Source organism: Eschrichtius robustus, chromosome 9, assembly GCF_028021215.1.
Source record: "Eschrichtius robustus isolate mEscRob2 chromosome 9, mEscRob2.pri, whole genome shotgun sequence".
NCBI lineage: Eukaryota > Metazoa > Chordata > Mammalia > Artiodactyla > Eschrichtiidae > Eschrichtius > Eschrichtius robustus.
In genome coordinates this window covers 27,242,708-27,269,738 of record NC_090832.1, presented here as the reverse complement: position 1 = coordinate 27,269,738, position 27,031 = coordinate 27,242,708, and the positions used below count along the sequence as shown (strand labels likewise).

The 27,031-nt window shown below is 41.5% G+C and overlaps 1 protein-coding gene across 3 annotated transcripts in view; it reads right to left on the bottom strand.

Annotated features, from left to right (window-relative positions):
• Positions 1–26,770, bottom strand: part of MAP3K5 (mitogen-activated protein kinase kinase kinase 5) — a 218,527-nt gene extending 191,757 nt beyond the window's left edge. For 2 of the 3 annotated variants that reach the window (XM_068550870.1, XM_068550871.1), the window contains exon 1: positions 25,899–26,770. In XM_068550870.1, the coding sequence (XP_068406971.1) occupies positions 25,899–26,322 (424 nt within the window). In that variant the 5' untranslated portion in view covers positions 26,323–26,770. The remainder of the gene's footprint in view (positions 1–25,898) is intronic. The other variant, XM_068550872.1, reaches the window with a different exon arrangement.
• Positions 26,771–27,031: the final 261 nt, after the last annotated feature.

Below are 27,031 nucleotides of genomic sequence, written 5' to 3'. Positions count from 1 at the left end.
TTAAAAAATAAAATTAAATTAAACAATTTTCATGCACTTTAAAAGTTAGCTTCTTAGCCCCTGCAAAGTTTATTCTTACATAATATTTTAAAGCACTGCAAAAAAATCATCACATAATAAAGTTTTGGAATTTTTCACTTTTATTACTCTGATTAATTTTTATCTTTTACGATTTTTTTTAAAAGTCTTATAAATTTATATGATGAAAATTTAACCAAAATGAAACTTGTCTCTGCATTTATGCTGCATTTACAGGTCTCTGAGACATTCTTCCAGGACTCTAAGCTACTACTATGACTAATAATACCTTTTGTTTCTCATTTTTAAAAAATGGGTTCTGCCCTCCCTCCCAACTATTTTCAACTGGCATATCAAATAATTTTTGTAGTTAACGCATTGAGTCCAGATCTGTAGATTTTGGAAGAGAAACATTTTTATTCCTCCCTTACCTGAGCTTTAGAAAAATCAGTAAAATAGAGACCAGCAGGAAGCAATTGGCAAATTCATAAGTGAAGGCTCTGTTTATACTTCAATAATTTATAAATAATCAATTATTAGGTTTAAGTGTATTCTGCCTTGGTTAAAACTGTTAGTCCTTCTGAGAGAATAAAAATGTGTTTTGAGTTTCGGTACATCTTACATTCACAGTAGGAATCCTGTTTTTTGCCTATTTTTCTATGTGCCAAACCTTTGTTAAGTAGAGGCTTTTGAAAGTAAATTGGTCTCTATACAGCCTAGTTTACTTGTTCATTCAATGAATATTTACTGAATAAACACTATACACCAGGTGCTAGGCTGAACAACAGGGACAAAGATGAATAAGAAGTTGACTCATGTATGTGCCATATTTCCCATTGCTGATGATAGGCAGGAATCAGTAACAAAAATCTATATTGTAACCTAAGAGTAACATGGTCCTGAGATCTTTAAAGAAGAAAGTTTCCTAAAATAGCCATTATACTAAAAACTATACATAAAGTACAAGTTAGAGGATGTAGAAGACTACCCATACACAAACTATCCCCTATTTTCAAAGAACAGGCTGTATCTACTATTATCACGGGAAAAGTCCACAGCATTTTAAAGGGGAAATGAAAATAAGCTAAAACAACATTTTTACACATGTTTTAAGTTACTGAGGCAGGGAATGGGTTTTGAAAGTCTTTACCTAGTTTTTTATATCTCCAAGTGCCAAATAAATGCAATAAGCCAGGAGAGGGGGCTACGATCACTGCCTAACTTTTGAATCCTGTTCTGACAGGCACCAGGGACAGCCGGATAGAAACCACACGGGATGATTCAATCAGTCCTCCCTCATCTTGTGGAAGAACAATGGTATTTTTAAAACGCATCCGGGGACTTCACTAGTGGTCCAGGGGTAAAGAATCCGCCTAACAATGCAGGGGACACAGGTTCGATCCTTGGTCAGGGAACTAAGATCCCGCATGCCGCGGGGCAACTAAGCCCACGTGCCTCAACTAGAGCCCGCGTGCTGCATGCTACAAAGCCCACGCGCCCTGGAACCCGTGCACCACAACTAGAGAGAGAAAACCCACATGCCACAACTAGAGAGAAGCCCGCACACCAAGATGAAGAGCCCGCACACCACAACTAAGACCCGACGCAGATAAAAATAAATTAAATAAATAATAAATAAATCTTAAAAAAAAAAAATGAAACGTATCCAATTGTGATATTCAAATTGCCATAAAATGGCAAGAACATCTCAAGCCTAAACAGCAAAGTATAGTCAGCAGTCAATTATTTGTCACCAGCCTAGATTATTTTTTTCCTTCCCAAAACAATAAAGGACTTAAAGGCAGTTAAGACTAGTAAATCCTATACTAAATGTCAAGACACATGCCATTATACATATTGATCCGCTTTCATTTTAGCCATGAGCAACAGCTAGAACAAAAGGCAAAAGATTTTCTGAATAAAGCTCTTACATGAGGTATTGCTTATGAAAATGATCAAATCCTTAAGTCACATATGTTCAATGAATTTAATTAACGGTACTATTTACTTATTTAAGAAATACTTATCGAACACCTATTACAGGTGAGCACTAGGGACACAAAAATGAAGAAAACAGACCTTAACCTAACTTAAAAAACTAACAGTCTCAACAGGGAGGCCAATCATGAAAATTCAGTAGAAGCCTGGCAGCTGGCACTGTGGGAAGACAGAAGAGGGAGTTACTAACTGCCTGGGTGGGGATGCTTGAGGAGAGGTTTACAGAACTGGCCTAGAGGATGCAGAGGAGCTCCCCAGCAAGGGAGGGAAGTAAATTCCAGGCAGGAAGAAGAAAGGAGCCTAGAAGAACTGGGTCCCATTTTCAAATCATTGGGTCTAAAACCTATCATCACAGTAAAACTACAGAACTTGAAAGGGGGGTAATGGAAAAACAAACGGAAAATGACATTTGTACACAAAAACGGAGAGATCCCTGAGCTTGATTTATTAGGGAAACAGCCCTGAATCTGGGTCCAGACACAGGGCTTGGGAGAGGGAGTTGCCGAGGAGGCAAATGGACGCCCAACCTGGGCAGACTTTGCAAATGCTGTGCTAACAAGTTTAGTTTCCTCCTGCAGCTGGTCAGGAGCCGTAAGCAAGAAACTGCACTGGTTAAAAAGCCATTTCTTAGCGACTACTCAGACAACACAAAAGAGAAGTGATGGAGAAGGAAGGTAAAAAGAGTGAGCCACCAAACGGCCCTCTTGAGATCAAAGACAGATAGAATGAATGCGTTTGGGGAAGACTGGCTCAGTCAGCAATTCTACCAAAAATTCAAGATTGCTAGTGTCTTCGTTGACCAACAAGGTGCTAGAAAAAGGAAACAAAATAATTTTAAAATTAAGACTTCAACTTCTTTGAATTTAAAATCCATGGCCTTAAAGAAAGGCAGGCATATACCTTTGGTTTCTAATTTAAGCAGAGGATAACACTGTCCATTTGGATCGAGGGACAAAAATAAGAAAGGAAAATCTATACTGATGGCCCCTCCAGAGAAGAGTTGCAAGAAAGAGGCAGGGCAGCAAATGGGGAAGGGAGTGGGTATGGGAAAGAGCCAACAGAACAACGGAGCTCCTGACTTTGTATGGTTAACGCTGGACACACTTTGTTTGCCAAGTAGAAGAACCAATGCTTTTTCCAAATATAAACAGTACGTTTGATAGGATACCCAGCCAAGAACTGTCTGCCGATGTTTGCACATGACTCTCAGGTTTTCTGTGGGCAAAGATTAGAAAGAGAGGTTGGCTCATGCTTGTCACTGGTTCAGCCATCCATGGATGGCACCAGAAACAAGGCAGAGAGTGTGGGAGGGCAAGGCAGGAGGAGAGCTTAGATTAGGAAAAGTACAAAAAGAAAAGTAAACTTCTAGTCGAGTTTCTAAAGCCATGTAGAATTCAACAGGTGGAAAGCACCAAGGGAAAGTACCTCCTGTACTCTGTCTTTATCTCTCTGGAAACTTTAATGCTGGCTGCAAACCTCTCTAGGGATAGGCACGTTGCCTGCAGATTAAACCAGTCCATGAACCACATGCCTGTATCTGCACTTGACCCTAAGGGGAGGTCTCTCCCCCTTCTTATTCCCAGCCTCCTGAGGTCTCTTGGTTAATGGCCAGGCCATTGCTACCACCTGGTCCTCTCTGTGGCCCTACTCCTTCCTTGCCTTGTCTTCTGCACAGTTAGAGGGAAAAAACAACAAATCCTGTCCATTACCAAAGCTGAGATGGGGTAGTGAGTCTTGGATGCATGTTAATTTGCACAGATATTTGAAAAGCATCAATCTCCACTTTTTCGCATAATGAGTCAGTTAAGATCTGGAGTCTTGGGGAATTCCTTGGCGGTCCAGTGGTTAGGCCTCCGTGCTTTCACTGCTGAGGGCGTGGGTTCGATCCCTGGTCGGGGAACTAAGATCCCACAAGCCGCAGCATGGCCAGTGAATGAATGAATGAATAAAAAAGATCTGGAGTCTTGGATGTATAAACTGGATTTTCACAAAGTTGTGCACTTCCTTGTCCACTTCAAGTGGCAGCCAGGGCAAGTTTTCAGCCGTCCAGTCTCTGTTCAACCATCTAATCCCAATAGACCCAAATATGTGGGGAACCAGGTCAGCTTTCAGACAAACCTTCTTCTGGTGGACAGAAAAAAGTCTCAGGAAAGTATTTTGACAGCAAATTTTCTACCAGCCCTATCTGTAGAGAAAAAAAAATTTTTTTTATAGGGGAAAAAATGTTTTCCATGTAAAGTATATTCTCGCTGAATCCATTCAGGTACCTTCCATTTTGAGTTTTAATTGCTTCTTTCTCAAAATTCAATGACTCTCCTTGAGGCTCAGGCCTTGGTTCTCTCCGTGACTTAGCTACTACATGGAAGCGAAGCAGGCAGAGAGCTACTCACTAGGGGATCAACCCCCTGCACATGTGCACACCCACATGGTGTGAAGTACGCAAGGACATTCAGACTTGGTGGATGTTTCCAAAGACCACCACCATCAATTCCTTACCCCTCGGTCTGCACGTGGCCGCTTCCCCATTGAGCTATCCCCCTCCTCTTGAGTCTGGGTTGGCACTGTGACTGCTTTGACCAACAAAATGCAGCCAAAGTCCTGAGAATTTTGAGACCAAAACATAAAAGAACTAACAGCTTCCACTTCCTTCTTCTGAGAAACACTCCATCTCAGAATGCAAACACCATGTGAGAAGTCCAACCTGGCCATGTGGAGAGGCCACAGGCGGAGAACTGAGGCCACTGCAGAGAGCCCACACCAACATCCAGGAATGGGAATGAGCCTTCCTGGACATTCTAGCCCAGTCCAGCCCCCAGATGACTGCCGACCCAACCAACTACACATGAAATGGAAGAACCGCCCAGCGGAACCTAGTCGACGCTCTAAGTTGTGAGGGATAATAATAGATTGTTGTTAGAAGCCGCTGCATTTTGTACGGTTTATTACGCAGCACACAGAAAAGTGAAACACACACTTCTCAAAATAATAAATCGTCACTGTGAATATAGAAATGTTGCCCGCTCCTTTCCTGTCTATTTTCTCAGTTAATCCTCAAAATGATGGTAAATATAGGCTTTCTCATGGCAGAGAGGATATGTGAGGCAGAACCGAAACTCAAAGCAAGGCTCCTAACCCTAAAGCATGTGTTCTTCCCACCATGTCTCGGGAACTGAAACGTGTGAACTCTGTGGGGTCACCTCTCGGCTCCCTGCAAATCTGTCACTTTGGGCACCACGACTGCCACACATCTGCTTCCAGGACTGCATTGCTCTCCCAGCCCCAAATGCCCAGGCAATGGAGAACTTTTTAAACAGTATCTTAACAAAGTCAGGAGTCATCATTAGATGTCCCCACCACCATGAAAATCAAATTTATAAGGCAATATGGCAACGTAATAAAAGCACATCTAAGAGCCTCTTGTTAGATTCAAGCATCAGATTAAGTATTGGATTAAATGGTCTCTAAAGTCCTTTTTATTCCAACAGTCTATGACCTGCCCGGCACTGTGCAAAGCTCCTTGCTTGCACGATCCCATTGAACCTTCTCAGTAGATCTATAAGGCAGTGACTGTTTTGACCTCCGTCTTATAGACGAGAAAATAAAGCTTAGAGAAATAAGAACACAGAACCAGTAAGTGGGAGGGTCAAAGCTCAAACACAGAGGTCTGTCAGTGCCACAGTCCACGTTTCCATCATCACAGTGTATGGCTTCCCTCCCTTCATGAGGAAGACATGATTTCTTTTTCTAGTCCTCTCATCAGTGGAGACAGAAATCCCCAATGTGAACATTTCAAGAAACAGTCCCTAACCCTGATGAGCCCTCCCAGCTGCGCCACAGGTCATGAGGTGGGCAGGAATCTACCTGGTACAGCATAAAACCAAGGAAGCTGCAAGTAAAGCCAGGACCCCCATCCCAACCCCGGGGAGCAGTCAGACACTGTCCGCTTAAATACCTCACCTGCGAATCCGCACCAACTGTTCTGCAGGGTGTGTTTCTGAGTTGAAGCTCTCGTTTCCCCTTCGAACAAGGCCAAGCAATAACTCAGCAAAGAATTGCCCATAAGGATGACCTCTGGGTCATCCTTCACAATTTAAAAACTAAAACAGCTGGGCACCACTGGTCTCATAGCCAAGTAGGTCAAGTCTGTGCCCTTGCTGTTCCATACTTCCACACCCGATTTACCTTGATTCACCCATGGTAATGAACAGACTGATAGATTACTGGAGTTTTGACTCTTCCCTTCATTACCAGACACAGCAGTCAACAACTGCGTTTTAGGGTACTAGGTAGTAGGATATCTGGCTCAACAGAACTAGACAGGTTGGAATCTGTGGTTGGGGACAGAGGTCATTAAGAGATTTACAGAGCAAAGAGCTTGTCAATGTGATTGCCCAAGTTAAGGCAACAGTTCAGAGAAGGTTTCACATTACACCAACATAAGACCATATTGGGCAGTTTAAACCTATAATAAACTCCATTCCTTCATCTAATATCTTAACACTAAGATGCTGTCTGCAAAACACAGAGTGCTAAACCTGGAAATATTTACAAACTGGGATTATTTTTAAAGAGAGCATGAACTAACAAGTATGTTATAGGAAAATTAACATTTTAATGTTTTTTTCTTATAAAAACCAGAGTTTCTATGTTTTGTATAAGAAACCAAAATCATAAGTTTATCACCACAATTCAAGAAATATTTGACTTTTCACATTTAAATATTTAAATTTTAAGTAATAAGCAGACAGAGGTAAGTAGTGATTCCCCATTTATTCTGAAGTCAGACTCTACTAACATCCCTAATTCTGATAAGTGCCAAACCCACAGGAAGGAAGGATGAAAGGAAGAAGGGAAGAAGAAAAAGAGAAAGGAAACAAAGAAAGGAGGAAAAGAAGTAAGGGAGGAAGTGAAATCTATCCAACCCTGAGTATGACAATGACAATAAATGCCCAAAACCTGAAAACTCTGCAACCCATGGTTCCATGATCAGTCCAATAGCCAATAAATAAAAAGCAAAAGTTGAGACTGGCTGTCACAAAAGCCAAGAAAGGCAAGAGAAACAGGAAGGGAAACATTTTAAAGAGAAAGGAAAGGATATCAAGGACAGTTAAAAATAGTAAGAAGACCCAACTGTCTTTTTTGCAAAAATGAACAAGCCTAAAATTCATATGGAAATACAAAGGGAACCAAAATAGCCAAAACAGTCTTGAAAAAGAAGAACAAAGTTGGAGGCCTCATACTCCTTTTCAAAGTTCCTTCCTTTTCAGAACTTAATACAAAGTTCAAGAAATCAAGATTATATAATACTAGCATAAGGATAAACATGCAGATCAATGGAACAGAATCAAGAAATGAACTCATGCTTTTATAGTCAATTGATTTTTGGCAAGAGTGCCAGAAAATTCAATGATGAAAGAATGAATGGTCTTTTCAATAATTGGTGCTGAGACAACTGGATATCCACATGCAAAAGAATAAAGCTGGACCCTTACCTCATATGTTATATAAAAATTGACTCAGACAGGATCAATGACCTATATTCAAGAGCAAAAACTATAAAACTCTTAGAAGAAAATATAGGTATAAATCTTCATGACCTCAGATTGGGCAACAGTTTCTTATGTTAAGACACCAAAAGTACAAGCAACAAAAGAAAAAATAGATAAATGAGACTTTATCAAAATTTAAAACTTTTGAGCTTCAAAAGATACTATCAAAAAAGAAAAAGAAAAAATAACCCACAAAATGGGAGAAAATATTTGCAAATCATATATCTGATAAGAGACTTACATGCAGAATATGTAAAGAATTATTACAACTCAACAATAAGAAGATAAATTTTAAAATGGGCAAAAGATCTGATGAGACAGTTCTCCAAAAAAAGATATACAAATGGCCATAAACACATGAAAAAATGTTCAACATCATTAGTCATTAAGAAAATACAAGTCAAAACCACAATGTAGTACCACTACATATCCACTAGGATGGCTAGAATCAAAAAGACAGACAATAACATGCATCATTAAGGATGTAGATAAATTGGAGCCCTCATACATTGTTCTTGGTACCAGAAAATGATATAGCCATTTTAGAAAGTGTTTCAATGGTTCTTCGGAAAGTTTAGTTACCATATGAACCAGCAATTCCACCCCGAGGTATACAATTAAGAGAACTGAAAACTTGTATATAAATGTTCACTGTAGCTTTATTCATAGTAGACAAAAAGTGGAAACAACGCAAATGTCCATCAACAGATGAATAAACAAAATATGTTATATACCCACATAGTGGAATAGTATCCAGCCAGAAAAAGGAATGAAGTATTGACACCTGTTTACAACATGGATGAAGCTTGAAAACATTATGCTAAGTGAAAGAAGCCAGACACAAAATGCCACATAATGTATGATTCCATTTATATGAAATATCTAGAATAGGCAAATTCAGAGAGACCAAAAACAGTAGTTGCCAGGGACTGAGGGGAAAGGGACATGGGAGTGACTGCTAATGGGCACAGGGTTTATTTCTGAGGTGATAAAAATGTGTTGGAATTCAATATTGACGACGGCTGCACACTTCGTAAATCTACTAAAAACCACTGAATTAGACACTTTTAAAAAGTGAATTTTATGGTCTATGTTATAATCTCAATTTTTAAAATAGATTAAAAAAATAAAAAGAAGAGATAAATATACAGAAGTGGGATGGGGTAACAGTAAACAGGAAAACAAATGGTGAGGAGATGGGAGAGTGAAGACCAACCACCACCTGAGTATTCTGTGGGCGGGGACTGTGTCCCAGCCGCTTTCTCTCTCCAAAGTCTGGCACATGATGCAGACCCAACCAATGTTTATTGAATGAATGAACAAATGAATGAATGAATAAATGAGGAAGAAGGGGATGTTTGGAGCAGACGGCTACTACATACAGCAATAACTCTAACTCTAAGCACATCAATGTGCTACACTAAAAAGTAAATGACTTCTGTAAAGTAAAAACTAAATGATTGCTAAGTTTGCCTCTTCCCCCAAGGGGAGGGGAAGCCATGTAAGGGGTATCTTTCCCTCCAAGAAATGGGCTGGAGGCATTAGGTAATATTCAGAGCAAGAGACAAGATCACTTATAGAAATAACGGATGTAGTTCAGACATGCATGAACAAACAGTAAGTGCTATTTAAAGAAATGTCATGTTTATAAATTTCACTTAGCTCACAAGTTGTTTCCTTTTGTGAATCGCAGTACATTGGCATACAGACGCATTACTTTTCCTACATCATTACAACAAAATTATCTCAAGATGGAGGAGGGAGTCAAGTGTAAAAGAAAGTCTATTAAATTTTCTAGAAAAAAGTACAAGTAAATAATTCTCAGATCTACAGATGAAGCAAGAATCTACACTTAAAAGCAACAGTAGAATTCACAAAAGATAATAGTTTTGACTATAAAAATATGTCAAGAATTAAGACAAAAATTAAACTAAACATCAAACTAGGGAAATAAAGTAATAATACATTGGGAAAAATAAAGGACTGATATTCTTAACATGTATATAATTCATGATTACTTTAAAAGAATCTGGTTTTGAAAATTGGGTGCCATTTTTCTTTTTCTCTCTTCTTTTTTTTTGGCTGCATTGGGTCTTAGTTGTGGCACGCAGGATCTTCACCGTGGCATGTAGGATCTTTCATTGCAGCGTGCAGGCTTCTCTCTAGTTGTGGCGCACGGCCTCTAGAGCACTCGGGCTCAGTAGTTGCAGTGTGCGGGCTCAGTAATTGCAGCACGTGGGCTCTCTAGTTTGGCGCGCAGGCCTAGCTGCCCAGCAGCATGCGGGATCTTAGTTCCCTGACCAGGGAGGGGACCCGCGTCCCCTGCATTGGAAGGCAGATTCTTAACCACTGGACCACCAGGGAAGTCCCAATTGAGTGCCATTTAATGAGATGTTAGGAACTAGAGGAGGGGACCAACTTCTGTAGGGAAATGAGTTTGAAGGTATCTGTGGGACCACAGCAGATGTGGCGTATACATCAGACCGTTAAAGCTACAGCTAGGGGGTTCTGAGCTAAAAAGACATAGCAGGGAGACATCTGACACCAAAAAAGGCATTTTGTTCATTTCACATGGACTAAAGGAATGAAATCCACCTAATCCCCCATATTGTTACTAGAAACCTGTACAACTAAACCTTTCTACGCTAATCTTTTTATTTATTGTAATTACCATTATTATTATTATCAAATAATAATAATATTATTACTATTAGAAGATTCTGTACTATCTTGACAACCCAATATTTTAAAATATGTTTTCTTTGGAAATGCTCTTTTAGAAAATTCAAGTTTCACCCTGAGAACTGATTTTCGAGACAAGTTTTTAAAAGACTGGGCTCTGTAATGGTTTTTTACTAAAGGAAAGAAAGAGAGAGAAAGGAAGAAAGAGAGACAGAGAGAGAGAGGAAGAGAAAGAGAGAGAGAACTTAGTCCTTGGTAAAGTCATCCTTAGGTAAACGAAATGTTTGTAAGCAAATGTTCCTAAGTAAATGTGTTCCTTCTCTCTCCTACTCCAGTAAGTATTACACGAAAGAGTAAGGGGGTATCATCAGAAACATGAGTCAACATCAGAAACATGTGTCCTTCACTGGATGCATAAAAGATAAGGCTGAAGGGAGTTGATTCCAAGATAAGCCAGTAAAACAATAGTAACTATTCAGATAAGCTTTTTTTTGAGAGGGGGAGAGCTTCTTTTGGAATGGACAAATAGACAAAGAATACAAGTGAAGGAGCCTGTCTGGTAGTGAGAGCACCTTCAACGTAATCCAGGGTTTATACCAGTACTGTAGTCAGAGCAGCTCTCCACTCGGGAGTGACTGGAACCTAAGGTGAAGAAAGCCTAAAAAGCAGTCAGAGTTTTTAAAAAATGTGTTTCCACTGTAGGTTTACAAAGTGAGATGGCACTAAGTAAAAAAGATCTCTTTTAAAGAAAGAATCGTTTTTACGTATAAGTGGCCAGTGTTATATGCAATGAAGTGTTTCAAGTGGCTGAGGAAATAACAAAAGCATTTTTGATCTCAGTTCTTATTCTTTGAGCTTCAAAAACCTATGAAATCCGGCCATTGGAGAGAAAAGAATGAAAAACTTACCCAGCCTGAGCTAACCATTTTCTTAGTGAACACTTTCACCTCCTGAACAAGTCCAACACTTCTGTAAACTGAGTTCCACCAGTGAAGAACCCTCAACTTAAGCTGTATCACTGTGAATTCAAATTTATCTAAGTTACAGAATTTCACAAGGAAAAGCAACTCTACTTTCAGCTAATTACAATTAGCCAAGAAAACAAGTACATTTACAAAGGGTCACACTCCGAAGTTCTTTCTGGAAGAAAGTGGTTGGGAATTTGTATTCCACGTTCCCCCAGAAACAATGTTAAATAATACGTGAGCCCACAAAGGCTTACTGACCTCATCGTGTCTCTAAGGCATAAACACCGGCAGGACCAGGCAAGGTCCCTTAGCCCGGGAGCAGGGTACACTGCTGCCAGCAGCTGCCTTCTCTTTCTGCTTCTCTCACCAACACATTGGTTTATTTTTTAAAATTATTTTTATTTATCTATTTTTTAAATTGAAGTATAGTTGATTTACGAGGTTGTGTTAATTTCTGCTGTATAGCAAAGTGATTCAGTTATACATATATATATACATCTTTTTTCATATTCTTTTCCATTATGGTTTATCTCAGGATATCGAATATAGTTCCCTGTGCTAGACAGTAGGACCTTGTTGTTTATCCACGCTGTATGTAACAGTTTGCAGCTGTAAAACCCAAACTCCCAGCCCACCCCTCCCCTAGCCCCACCCCGTTGGCAACCCCAAGTCTGTTCTCTAGGTCTGTGAGTCTGTTTCGTAGATGGGTTCATTTGCAACACACTTCTTTAAAAACTACTCTTGGTTATACGCCTCCTGTTGTTCACCAGCAATCACTCAAGACACTATTCCAGACAACCACCGCCACCTACTCTCCTGAAATTGCTCTGGCAAAAGTTATCAGGGGCTTTCTAATCTCCAAGTCCAGCTATTTCTCTGAAACATTCAACTTTACTGACTTCTGACCTCTTCCTGTCGCTTTCAGCTAGCTCACTCTTTTCCTCTCTCTTCCACTCTCTGAACTTTCCCCCGTCCCTTGTCTTACCTCTTGACCACTTCTCTTTCTCACTAGTTGATGCCCTCCTCTGTCCATCTTTAAGTGCTGGTGTTGTCTCTGTTCCATCATAGGCCCTCTTTTTATTCTACCTCTTTCTTATAGGGAGTCTCACTTATTCTCATAATTTAAAATGCCTGGCACGTAATAAGTGCTTTCACTGTTATCCTTCAAACCCAATTCAAATATCACCTTCTATCCAAAGCCTTAGCCAACCTCCTCCACACTCCCTTCTTCCCCAGAAGAATCCTCTGTCACTTGTGTTCTCAAAGCACTTTCTATAAACCTCTAGTATAGCAATCGGCAATCAGCAATCAGCATAGCCTACTCCATCTTTATAGCTGGTCTCCTGCACTGGACTGTGGGCCCCTCAACAGAAGGGTTGATTTCACTGAATTCAGTAAGTGCGGCCACTTCATGATCAAGCACAGATCTATAGGTCAAGCACAGATACAGAAGACCTGGGAGATGTCAAGATCCATAAAATGTGATCTTTGCCACCTAGGAACTTCACTCACACTTAAGTAGAAAAGGCAGATATCAAAATCAATAACTAAACACCAGGAAGGGAAAATGCAATATTCATTCATTCAATCCATCAATATGTATCAGGTGCCTACTAAGTGCCAAGCACTGTATTAGGTACTAGAGATACAGGATAAACAAGACAGACAAGGAAAAGAGACGTGGAATTATACTTTAACGATCCTTTAAAGTACCTGAAACTGCTTCTTCTATGTCAGACCTTTCTAACAAAGGATTTCTTATTATCCTACAACATTGGACTTGACTTTTTTGGTTGTTCCTTCTTAGTCATTTCACATATGATGCAACACTTATGGAGCTACAGCTTTTTTTAATATCCCCCAAAGAATCAAGTAAACAAATTAAGATGTATTTAATAGTTCTTAAGAGATTATTTTAAGAGGTAACAGACTAACATAAACATCAATAAAAAATTACACAGATCTTAAAGAGGGGCTAAAAAATAGAAAGTTAAAGAGTTCCATGATTATTCTTAGCTTAAATAAAAAAGAATGCTAAGCTTCAGCTCATAAATAACTATGCAATATGCTGGATTTAGGAAGGAATTTCCCTGGTGACCACATATTATAGCTCAAATGTTGGGCAATACTTTCTTCTGTGGTCAAAGCGGACAGTTACAAGACTTGAGAAGGTAATTCTATGAGAAATAAATAATAAATAAATAAATAAATATAAAGTCATCAGAAGCTCATAAGCCAGTTCAAGTCTTAAGTGGAGCTTTCACAATTTAGACCAGGTAACTGAAAACTGAAAGCAGATTAGGGCCTTGGATTCTCCAATCATAGCTTTTTTTTTCTCCTTTAATGCTCTTAGAAAATCTTCTCAAATTAAGTTGGCTTATCCTCTAGCACAGAACTCTGTTTAGGGAACATGCCCTTGCTCCCCTGACAAATAAATAAAGGAGAACCAACCCAAAAAAGTGGAATTTGAAAACAGAAAAATCAGGGCTGCTTCATACATCTGTCTCTGCAAACTTATTCCAACATGTCTAATGATATTTTCATAGGAAAGCACAGACCTATTAAACAGTGGTGGTCTGGGAAAATTAAGGCATGACAACACATAAATATCATAGTACAATTTTGTTCAAAATTCCCAAGCAGTGTCACAACACAGTGGCAACAGCTTTTGTGTGAACAACTTACTTGCTGCTACGGATGGTGTCTAGCCCCTCTTGGGCTATTCCAAGATTAACAATAAATGGAAAGAGGTAATAAGAAGAAGCTATCAGCCTTGGATAATTAAGAGATTATCAATCACGAAGAATGTTCACTATATATTTAACAAGATGAAACCTGCTTCTTTAATAAAACAGAGTTTTATTAAATGCAGAGCCCTGAGCTCTGTGCAGCTTGGAAATTGTGAAGTAGCACTTTTCCATTACTTATCTCCCTTTCACCAAACAGTGAAAATATGATTCAATGTTGGAGGCAAACCAGAAAGATAGAGCAATATCTTAACTTTGGTTCCAAGTGTATAAGAGATTTGGCTGACACAGAAAAGTGTCGCTCTCGTGCTATCAAGGTTTTACCTTCTCCAAGATTTCATAAATGGGCACCGAATGACAGTTATAAATGTAACCATAAAACTCCACAGAGGTTACTTAAGCTCAGTCACCTACAATTCTTGTCTGCCTTTTTTCTGACTTCCGTTGCCTTAAACAAAGAATCGAGAACAGGATTCTGCCTGAACTTTTAAACTTTCCGTAAATCCAAGCAAGCCATGCCTTAACCCTGTCATTAATGAACGCTAATGAATATTTACATGTTAGCAGCTTGTAAACGCTCCTGCAATTTACTTCTTCATTAGTACATCTTTGCATCTAACTCATTTCTTCAAAAGAACCTTAAAAAGTGAGCTTTGGAAATATACTATGTTCGTGATAAATATGAATTTTTGTCACTTATACCTTGGTGTGACTTAAATCAATCAAAATAAAAACTTATGACCAAGTGTGTCACTCATTTGAATACATGCTATATGGACCGGTAAACACTAACAAAATACTCCTGGAAATTAAATGTTAAGTCAAAAGCAGAGCTGACTGTGCAAAGATTTCATAATGCTGACAACCCTTAATTTTAGACTTTGGAAACAACACAAATGCAGATTTGCAGGTTGACACTCTAGTAAACACAGCAGGATCAGTCCTTGGGTAACCCACTCATGTGGCATATTTAATGATCAAATAAATGTTCTACACTACTGAATTTATAAAGGAAAGAAGAGTCTAGGACTCTGTTAAGAGCCTAGGCTAGCATTTCCTTTCCAACTTTATTTCAGATTTACCAACTGCCAAGTGTACTTTAAGCACGTAAACTATTGGCAGCACTAAGTTGCTGGGCAAGAAAAGTTAGGCCAACTATTCTCGTCATAACTCACGTGCAAGCTACAACACTGTTCTCGAATTTCACTAGGTCAAGCCAAGCAACTTACACCCCAACCCTGTTTTGCAACACACACACACACACACACACACACACACACACACACAGATACATTAGGTTTTAAAGCCAGATTCTGCCGCTCTACATAGTCTAGAAATCTTTTCTTACTCTGACTGTATATAAATAGTAAACAGTAAACTGACCAAGAGTTAGTTTTGAAAAGCTAAAATCCTACTGTCTAGATCTGAAGATCTGAATTTTCAGTGGATCAACCAAAGCTAGTTTCCCAAGACCAATTCCTAAAAATCTAGAAATTGTCTTGGTAGAACTAACATACATCAACTGTATGTATGTGACTCAAAAATAATTAGAGGACTTCCCTGGTGGTGCAGTGGTTAAGAATCCGCCTGCCAATGCAGGGGATACGGGTTCAAGCCCTAGTCTGGGAAGATCCCACATGCCGTGGAGCAACTAAGCCCGTGCACCACAACTACTGAGCCTGAGAGCCACAACTACTGAGCCCGCGTGCCTAGAGCCCATGCTCTGAAACAAGAGAAGCCACTGCGGTGAGAAGCCCGCGCACCGCAACTAAAGAAAGCCCACATGCAGCAACGAAGACCCAACGCAGACAAAAATAAATAAAAATATAAATAAACATTAAAAAAAATAATTACAAAGGTTACGTAAAATGTACATTCATAATATTGCTTAGAAAGTTCAAAGGTAGCCCAGATTTCAACCTTAGTCATTTTTATGTATACCATAACACAGATATGGCTCTGCAAGCATCAACAAGGTGTCTAATACGTGTCTGTCATTTAGATTCCATTCTCTAAATGGAATTGTTCGTTTGTTTACTGTCTTCATTCTTGCCCAGCCACTCAGTAACTTGGCATTCAAGCTATTTTCTGTCAACCAAGGACCATACATAGGCCCCAGGCATTATCAACAAGCAAGCAACACAATTTTATCATGGACCATACACCTAAGGAATCCTAAATTGATACTACATTGTTGGCATGTTGCAATTACCTAAAATAGCCTCAATTTTTTTCACAAACTGAAAGGATTAATACAAGAGAATTTAAATACAGATCAAATTCCACTACTGTAGAAACAGTATATAAGAAAAAAGATTCTAAGTCTCAAGTAATAACTCCACTTGTTTCTATGAGTCATTATATAAAAAAATTCTTCCACGTTAAAGAATTACAGTACCTCCTTGAAGCCAATTTAATGAGATTTTGTCAATATTTATAAAAGACCTTAAAGGTTTTTAATAAAATCTGGGTATTTATTTAAATAATTTTGGAACATGATCCTGATTTCATATAAAAATAAAGTGACGAGCTTAACACATAGTTCACAGGTGTGTAAGATTATTATTCTCAATGCATTTTCACGTCTGTTATAGCAGTAATGAACACTGTTCTCACGTGTCCAGTTCAATGAAATCACCCGTATTGTGAAGTCCTTAAAAAAATTCCCTTGGATTTTTCACTTATTCACTACTTAGAGCATCACCTTGAATGTGGTAGGCTCCCAATAATTATTCATTAAATTGGTGAATTCAATGGGCAGACTCTAAGACCATAAAAGGCAGAAATTGCACTCTTAACCTAATTCTGTGCAGACCTTAGGAAGAAATCTTGCAGATTTTAAGTAGTCGACAAATGTCTACTGATGAGAAGACTGTAATTTAAATGTTCTCAAACAGAAAATTTATTTCTAGGAGACAGGAGAGCATAGTTATAAATGAACAGACTCTGGGATCAGACAGTCTTAGGTTCAAAACTTGGTTCTACCAAGTGGCACTGGGAAAGTGGATAACTCTGCAGGGTCTCAGTTTCCCCATGTGTAAAACTGATCCACTGCCATTATCTGCCTCATAAAGATGGAATAAGATCAGGCATGTAGAGCGACTGGCACGGCACCTGGCACTCAGTAACACATGGTGTTCATTTGGGTATGACTTGCCTTAAATTACAAGATCAAAGTAACATATTTGGTGTGTGGAGTCTTAGAGCAATTTGCCAGCCCTCTAAAATATTATATGCATTTTTTCCCTCCAAAAAATAAACCTGTTTGGAGTGATCTAGACTACTGAAGTTCCTGTTAGTAATGATGATTTCCTAGTATATGAATGAAGCTGGGTTTGCAGACACTGCAAGCAACACACTGGTGTATTTCTGACTTGTTTCTGGTCAAGGCACCCTCTGGGAACTATCTGATTTAAAAAAAAAAAAAAGCACCTTTGACTGTCTTTCTAGTGATAAAACCATTTTATAATGCTTTTGAGATAAACGTTAAGTTGTATAAAACTGATAGTAACATAAATAATACTTGTCCACAGCGATACAAATGAATATTGTTTGGTAGAGATACAATTGATTTCCACCTTATAGAAAAGATGACTCCAACATTCATACTTACAGAATTGCCTTACAGTACATTAGCAGTTTGGCATCTATTAGCAAATTCATTTCAGCATTCCTGATTGTCTGCGTGCGCGTGTGTGTGTGTGTGTGTAATATCTGCTCTTCAAATTATCCTTTGAACCAATTTTATTATCTTACTGGTTTTTTTCATGGTTTTCTCTGTAGTATACTGGGGAAAACCCTGGATTATTTGGGATTCAGAAGAGGTGAGCTCGACTCCCTACTCAACCAGTTGATTTATTCTGGCCAAGTCAAATACCCTTCTCCAAGGAGGACTTGCCTCAACTGTGAAAGACAGAGGACTACACTGCCACATCTATTTATTTTCTGGAGCAAATAAGATAATCAAAAGAGGACTCCATTGCATAGAACAATATACATTTACATTATCATTCTGATTTAGCAACATAAAATCACCTACGCCCCAGTGTGACCAAACTATAAATTGGAAAATACCTAGCTGGAGGTAAAAGCTGCCGTGGCCCCTGGACAGCAGGAATCACACTCCTGGTCCTGGGTTGCCTTGGCTCTAAGCTGACACTTGTCACAATGAACTTATTAGAAAACTTGAATGTGATATCAAGAGGTATTTGACATGTAATAGCCTGGGTTTCCTTAATTCTTTTGGGATGATTTTTAAATAAGAAATAGGGGTAACTAAGATTTTGAAAGGAGAGCGAATTCTCTGGCTTAGGCAAATACCTGGTTTTATATGGTTTGGAGTCAGTGGTCAGATGGCCTGACATCCACTGATAATTCACTAGAGTAGCTGTCCTCCATGTTTCTGTTTCTTAAGAGTTCTTAGAAGAGACTAAAAGTATTGGAAAATACTAATATAATTGGCCACAACCTCTTATAAAGCCTTGCTGTACAAAGAAATATAACTTCCTTCCTGCATGAATCATATACCAAAGGCAACTGCTTTGCCCATTGTTGATTACCTACTGTAACAGAAATGGTTTGCTTGTAATGGAATGTTTACTGTTACCTTGTGCAACTTCTGAAGCATTCAAGTTACACAGATGCGCTCTGCTAGGATTTTCAGTAGTAGACGCTGTTAACATTTAAATTTTTTCTCCTCTCTTCTGCGTCCCCCTAAGAAAACTGCCACAATGTAGCCTGGGTTCTGTATCTTTTAGTTTTTATGTTTTCTTTTGGAAAAAACCAAAATTACAAAATAAAGCATAAGATGTAAGTACTCACTTTCAAAATTTTTTGGAATAATCAGACAAGACTTTAAAAATCAGCTTTGTCTTATACCCTCTCTCCTCCAATAATCTGACACATATTTTGATGAGTTTCTTTTTTTAAAAAAATTAATTAATTAATTTATTTATTTTTGGCTGCGTTGGGTCTTTGTTACTGCGCGCAGGCTTTCTCTAGTTGCAGCGAGTGGGGGCTACTCTTTGTTGCTGTGCACAGGCTTCTCATTGCGGTGGCTTCTCCTGTTGCGGAGCACGGGCCCTAGGCACGCAGGCTTCAGTAGTTGCGGCACGTGGGCTCAGTAGTTGAGGTTCATGGGCTCTAGAGCGCAGGCTCAGCAGCTGTGGCGCATGGGCCCAGCTGTTCTGCAGCACGTGGGATCCTCCTGGACCAGGGCTCGAACCCGTGATCCCCGCATTGGCAGGCGGATTCTCAACCACTGCGCCACCAGGGAAGCCCTTGATGAGCTTCTTAAGTCAACATCTCCAGCCAGAGATAAAAGCCAATATATTAAAGCAATGAAAGAAGTCAACATATTAGAATCACCAGTGGGTTTTAAAATAAATTATAATTTTGCTTTGCTTTCCTATTTTTCTTTTATAACATTAATAAAATTTGCAAATCTAATTTTGCTCCCTGAAAATAAGGGGTATCTTTCTTAAACAGCCAGTTTCCCCACTTATCTATATCCAGTTTATGGGACAGTGAGGCTGTTTTCTTCAAGATATACCTTTCCCAAGGCTGCTGGTTACCGGTTTCTTCCTGATACTCACACAGCTGTAGTTCCTGCAACACTGCCCACTCCCACCTCATTTACTATAGTCTCAACTCTCACCTTGCTTCAGGCAGAGTGGGGTGCTGTTTGAAGGGTCCGCTTAGGGCAACTACTTGCAAAGCAGAACCCGTTGGTGCCTGTTGGTGGAAACTTGCACATTCATTGGGCTTTGTGCTTGTCAACCTCCCACTGCTCCACAAAGAAGCAGTGAACCAATTCTATCCTGCAAACCAGAAACAGGAACTGAACGGGCCTCTAACCAGGCCTCCAAAACAGGAAGCAAGGGACAGTCCCTGCAGCCACCAGAGAGGAACTGACTTGTAGCAGAGAACTCCCAGAAGGCTGGCACCAGCCAAGGCCACTGGTGAGACAAGGCCAAGTTGTGTGCCTATAATTAGGCTTCACCTAGAGGTGGAACCAACTTGAACTATCAACTGATGAACATATGAAGCAGACAAAAGGCAACCAAATTGAAGCAAGAAACCAGGATCCCACGAGCCTGGGAAGCAGGACCAGTGGTGACAATCTGCAGTTGACTATCTGGGATAAGAAATGGGTGCTCTAAAAACAAATGCATTTTTGTGCTTTGGAGTTTTGTTTTTCGTTTTGCTTTTTTCCAATTTTCTAGTAAAGCTCTTTTTGGAAAATTTTAACTTCGCCTCCAAGAAAGCAAGAGGAAGCACAGTGTTCTGAGCTCACAGCGGGCAGGCAATGCTATGCCAGCAAAAAGTCAACAGCCCAGAGAAAAACCATGAGTGGGCCTCCACTGGGATATTTTTTTTAATCCCTTCCTAAACTAGACTTTTTCTTTATGAGTTTGCCTATGTTTGCTCTTTTGATAATTTTGCTAAGGCTTGTTTCTTGGGTGAAGAAGCAGTGACTGGAGGTAGGAAGGGGCTATAAGGTGGTTTAGACTAGAGGTTCTCAAACACTGCTCTGTTAATTGGCATGATAAAGTTTTCATCCATCATGGTGAAATGGGAAAAATAATAATAAATAATGCATTTTTCCATACATTTACTGTATGCAAAAAGCTATTCTTTATTCCAAGGTTATGCCTTCCCTAATTCAACATAAAAAATGTGTTTTCTTTTTAAGAAATCGTGGCAGTAGGTGGCTGGTTGTCAAGTTTTCTTTTTCTCTCTTTATAATACACTTACTTGGAAAAATGAAATGTTGACAAACTCATGTCAGTCTTCAATTTTTTTAAACCGGTTCATGGGAACCACTAGGAAATACTGACGCCACCCAAGTATACTTCTCCCTCCAAGTATATGAGACAGTGTATATGAAAGCCTCACTGGATTTAAAAGTAGAAAATGCAGAAGTGGGCTGGAAGACTCTCAGGAACTTCTCAGTCTGAGATAGAGAGGAGACAAAGGTTATGTTTGCTTCTGTTTTGTTATCAAATAAGACTGGAAGTCCTAAGGAGCTGTGCTGGAAGCAAGCGGAACCAAACCCAGAAAGTTCAGATGGCTGTCCAGTGACATGGCCCAAATGGGTGACTTTTATCACAAACCCAAGTAAGGCGGGAACACTATAGAGATGAAAATATAAAGGCTAAATTCTTAAAATTTCAGCCTCCATGTGTTTCCTTCCTGTTACCCACTGTTGCTACTGGGTGAAAGGCTGAGTAAGAGATTGCAATACAGACAGCCTGCCTAAGAGAAAGGCCTGGCGATGTTCCGGCTAGGGGCAGGGAAAGGGGAAGCAGGCAGCCATCCAATCCTGAGCCCCCTGAGAGGGAGTGAGGTGGCCTTGAGCAGAGCACTGTCCCTGGGTCTTACATCAGCTGGAAGTCAAGCCCCATAAATAGGTTTGGAGGGGACGAAGGTGAAAGTGTTTATGGATCCCCTGCCGGTATCGCTTCCTCCTTCGCTGAGCATCCTTCCTCCTCCGTCCCGGCCCAGCCTCCCTCCTCTCCCTAAAGCCACCCAATCCTTCCTTTGTCCCCTGCCTCACCAGAGCCCCTCTTCTCAACACCACCAATCCAAAGTGATGTTCCTACATCCAGCCAGGATGCTACCAGAAGCTATATGAACGCGAAAGTTCCTGATTCTAACACAGGGAAAGATGTATTCAAAGTCCCAGTTTTAGGACTTCCCTGGTGGCGCAGTGGTTAAGAATCCGCCTGCCAATGCAGGGGACATGGGTTTGAGCCCTGGTCCGGGAAGATCCCACATGCCGCGGAGCAACTAAGCCCGTGCGCCACAACTACGGAGCCTGAGCTCTAGAGCCCGCGAGCCACAACTACTGCACCCTCGTGCCACAACTACTGAAGCCCGCGTGCCTAGAGCCTGTGCTCCGCAACAAGAGAAGCCACCGCAATGAGAAGCCCACGCAGCACAACAAAGAGTAGCCCCCGCTCACCGCAACCAGAGAGAGCCCACATGCAGCAACGAAGACCCAACGCAACCAAAAATAAATTAACTTTTTAAAAAAGTCCCAGTTTTAGGTTGGCAGGAACATAATTTCCTGAATGTTTAAACAGATAAATGCGTTTCACACTTCAAGTACACTGAGTTAACAAGGCTTCTTATAGTCTAGTCCCAAATTTAACCACCATCTATAATACTATTTCTAAGAAAAAGTGTGCTCCTGGATCTAAGCAGCAACCTTGAATCATTTAGCCTGAATGAACGAATATAACTTCTTTATGGTTCGGTTTTTCCATAAGCAAAGTAGGGGAATAATAAAGCCTATACCAGCCATACTTCACAAAACTAATGTTCATTTTTTAAAAAATGTGGAGACCCTGCCAGTTGGGGTCTGTCTACCTGAATGGAATAGTTCTGCATCACTAACATCTGTATCACTAACATCTGTATCACTGACATCTCTTAGCTTTTATAGAAATTTACTGCCTACAATGCAGGGGCCTGGGAAGGGGTGTTGTTAGCTTGGCAACTGCCATCTCTGAGTGACAGTATTGTATACGTAAGTATAATGAATTTTCATAAAATCTTTGATAGAACATCAGTTTCCTCTCAGAACGGGAATGAAAGAGAGAATGACAAGTGTAGTCAAAGAACAAACTTGATTACCGTTAAACGATAATCACATAGGGAAAATCAGTGAAAACCTTTAACTACAATCTATTCTTTAGAAAGATACCAGTACACAAAGATAGCGGAAGCTTCTAAAAATGCAACGAAGCTTTAAGTTCTTATTCATTCTATTAAGCTGAGCTGCTCGAACACCAACATTCCTTTTTAAATGTTGAGGCCCTTGTTAAGTCCCTCTTGCTTACCATTCTATTGCAGATTGGGGTCACCTCTGAACCCCACTCCCCAGTTTGATTCTAGAGGCTATTTCCTGGAAGCCCAAGGCATTCCGCATAGACCCTCACAACCAGGACTTGAATCTGCGCTTCTCATGGACCCTGAGCTCCTGGAGGTGGCAACGTGATACATATTAATACAAGCAGTTCATTCATCTCTGTGGACTGAAGTGATTCATTTTTTAATCAATACTGTCATAATTTTAAAGTACAGAATTTGAGGGCTGGAAGGAATCTTAGAACCCAATTATTACAACCCTTCTCTGAGATTTTAAATTACTTGCTCCAGATGAGAGAAGAACCAGGACCAGATCCAGATCTTGAAACTCTTGTTCCGATGCTCTGTCCCCGCACACCCTGCTGCCTTCCCTTTTCAAACTCACAGGATTACATGAGGGAATCTTAGAAATTTACTTCAATTTCCCCCTCTACTTCCATCCTTGGTCAACTTTATAGGCCGCTGAAGGAGACAAAGGGCCTCACTCACAATTATGTGGTTCAGAGCAGAGCCAGGATGAAAACTCAGACGGAACTTGAGGGTTGATGTTCTTCCCACTATATCCTAATGGTTCAACTTTCGAGTGGAGGTAGTGGATGCAGAGCAGTGGTCAGCATGGGGCCAAAACCTTGCCAGGCCTGTGTTTGTAAGGCCTGCTAGCTAAGATTGGTTTTTCCATTTTCAATGGTTGGGGGAGAAACATCAAAAAAGAATAATACTTTGTGAATTACATGAAATTTAAATTTCAGTGTCCATTAACAAAGTTTTACTGGAATACAGCCACGATGATTTGTTTAGGTCCTCTTTATGGCTCCTCTTGAGTAATACCTGCAGAGTTGAGGAGTTGTGAGAGACACCTCCTGCAAAGTCTAAAATGTTTATACCATCTGGCCCTTTACAGAAAAATCTGCTGAACCCTGGTAGAGGACGAGCAAGCGCTCTTTTAGAAATCAGAAGTCAAGTTCTACTGCTATCTAACTTGGCCGCCCTCAGTTTAGAAAAACAAAGGGTTTGGACAAAACTGATACCATCCTTATTCGGTCACATCTTCAACATCTTCATGCTGAATGAGAGAGCTCAGAGATCATGTCACAGGCAGGGGTGAAACTGGGGCCTGCCCAGGTTGAACAAAGCAGTGGGATGGGACAGAGCTGGCCCAGAAACACTGGTTTTCCTAGAGCGTGTCCTCCTCCCCACTATTCCACATTGCACCCAGATGGCTCATAAGGTCCCTGCCAGCTCTCTGTCACATGAGTTTGATGCTCCCCTCTCTTGATTCTGAGAGTAAATCAGCCCAGCTAAATGGAGGTAGCAAGGGCGAAGCCAGACTTTTTAGAATCAGGCACCCAAAGTGAAATCCTCCATTAACCAGTTGTTACCTATGACCTTGGGCCAGTGATGGACCCCTTGGTTTTCTCATCTAAGAAGGTTGCTAAGCACTTCCTTCACAGGCTTGTTTGGAGGATTAAACGAGATACATTTCAAATGTGTGGTCCCTTCTAATCTTTCTCTCTCCCTTTCCCAGAGACAGTATTTGGAGAATAAACAGTACGTGAGCCTTGTTAGGAAACTCTTTCAAATTAGCGTAGAATTTAAGATTACTTTTATAAAAAATACCCAATCTATCAATGCAATAAAAACAGGCTTATTATTTCACTGGGTGTTTTCCTCACATACCTTTCAGTTCTTTGAAACTTCTTCCAAATTATAATCCAAAAATAAAAGTGCTGTAATTTTTAGAAAAGTTATGTTTCTTATTTAGAAAAGCAAGCCACACAAAGAACCAAGCTAAAATATATTATACTCATGTCCAGTTATGAAGACCAAGACTGTAAAATATACCCGAACCAAAGTCCTAGTTTATTTAGTCTGGCTTCCTTAACATGAAGTTCTTCTTGTTCTTAAAATATTCAGCTTTGGCTGAATTCCAAGACTGACACAAGCCTACTTCAGGTGTTTTGAAGAGACTGAAGAGAATTAGAACTGGAAACAAGATTGGATTATAAAACCTTCTACGTGATCACAAATGCAAGAACCTTATTGCTTGAAACCACTTATGCCCCCACTTATAAAAAAAATAAATACGTATATATCCTCAACATTGGTTGTACAGGGTGCTAAAGGTTAATTTCAATAACATGCTTTCATCTCTAACACATGCTAACAGATAGCGAATTGCTGCAGTCACTTGAATTGCAATGACACTCTGAAATCTGTAATAGTTTGAAAAGATTTTTTTTTCATGAATTATTCTAGCAACCACTTTAATGGGCACACTTTAATGACCAATCTAATCTTAGTTATTAAAATAGCATATCAGTGTTTTAAACAATGTTAAAATTATATACTTTCCAGCCCATCAGGGCATATGGAGTAATAAAAAACAGGCCTTGGTTCTTTCACCAAAATCCTAACAAAGATATCACACAAGTTTAGTGTAAATTACAAAGTTGCTTTTGGAAGTAATTACTTAAAACTTCAAATTGGTAAGAGATGGGAAATCAAACCACTAAACTTAAGGTAAAGGGAGCTGGGAAGATCATGACATAACATGCAAATTCATACACATCCACTCTGCCTGCAGCTGGCTGAGTGGCAGAAGTCATGATTTCTGTACTCTCAAAAGTACACAGAAAAAATGAGGACATCATCTAAAACAGGCACAGGTTTATATAGAAGGAAAATGTAGGCCAAACCTAACAGAACAGAAACCAAAACACTAAATGTAGAAAGGCTGATTGGGGCAAATATCTTGCAATGCACGAGATCAGAAGTTCTCTAAGAGGACCACACGCACCCCAGGGCTCCCGGTGGCTGGGCAGTCAGACTCTCGCACAAATACACTCTCCCCAGAGCTGCGAGAGGCCGGCCGGAGCAGTCACGCAGCGCGGCTCGCTGCCTCTAAGATGGGGCGAGAAGTAAAAAAGTAGGAAGCACGATCGCTGCCCAGAAATTATTTTTTCCTGCCCAGGAAAGAAAACAAAAAACATTTTTCCCCCTGCGGCGGCCTGTGAAAAAGTGAACCCTGACCGCGGAGGATGGGGAAGGGGTTGCACACGCACCTGCATTGTAAAAACGGTCCAGCACCGCAGTTTCCCCAAAGTCCAGTTTCCCGAAATGCAGGGTCTCCAGGGTGGCGCCCACCGTCTCGCACGCCTGCCGCAGGCACTGCAGGGCCTCGCTCTCGGCCACCACCAGCTGCCCCTGGCTCGCTTCGTTGATGACATATGCCACCGTGGTCCGTCGGCCTCCTCCGCCACCAGAGTTGCCCCGGCACCGGGTGGCGCTGCTCCCGGTGGTGGCACTGGGACCCCCAGCACCAGGGGCGGCGGCACTCTCCACGTTCCAGAAGCTGCCCGGTGGCGGCGGCGGCAGCTGGTTCTCCTCGCCCTCGGCGGCCGCCGCCGCTCCTCCCCTCCGGTAGCTGCCGCCCTCGGCCAAGGGTGGCACGGAGAAAGTGATGCCCTCGCCCGCCTCCGCGCTCATCTCTCCCGGCCGCGCTGCAGTGGCGGCGGCGTCCCCCGCCCAGCCGCACCGTCTGGCCAGCCACAGCTCGGGGCTGCTCCGCGCGCGCCGGGCTAAGCAGCTGCCATCCCGCGTCGCGCCGCGCCGCCGCCTCCTCTCCGGCGCCCTCTCCCCCGAAGGGACGCCGCTGCCCGGCGGCGGCTCGCCCCTCCTCGGCGCCTCCGTGGCCGCGCCGCTCGCCCGCTGCAGGGTGTAGAGTACAAGGGGTGGGGAACCGGGTTGAGCGGGAAGGGACAGCGCTTCCTTTTCTTGGCGGGCGGACAAGTCGGCCAGCGAACCTGCGCCGCGGCGCGGCTCAAGGGCGCCCCTCTCGGGGTGCGGTGTGCCCTGGCCACCCGGAGCGCGGTCCTGGCTCCTTCCGTGCCGGGCGCTCTGGGAGGGGCGGGGGAGGGCGCCCTCTGGGTGGGGAGCTACCTGGCCAGCACCTCACAGGCGTGCAGACTCCCTGGACCGCGTCCCGGAACAGCTGCAGCGGCCGCCGAAAGGATCCGCCTCCTTCCTCGGCGGCGGCTCCCCTTCATCTGCTCTGTTTCCTCCTCCTTCCCCGGCCTTGTTTCTCTTCCGATCGCCGCGGCCGCTTCGTCCTGGCACCAGCCTGGCCGCTCCAGTCTCACCGCTCCTTGCAGCCGCTCGCCCAGTCGGCCACCGGCTTCTTGGCCGCCCACTCGTC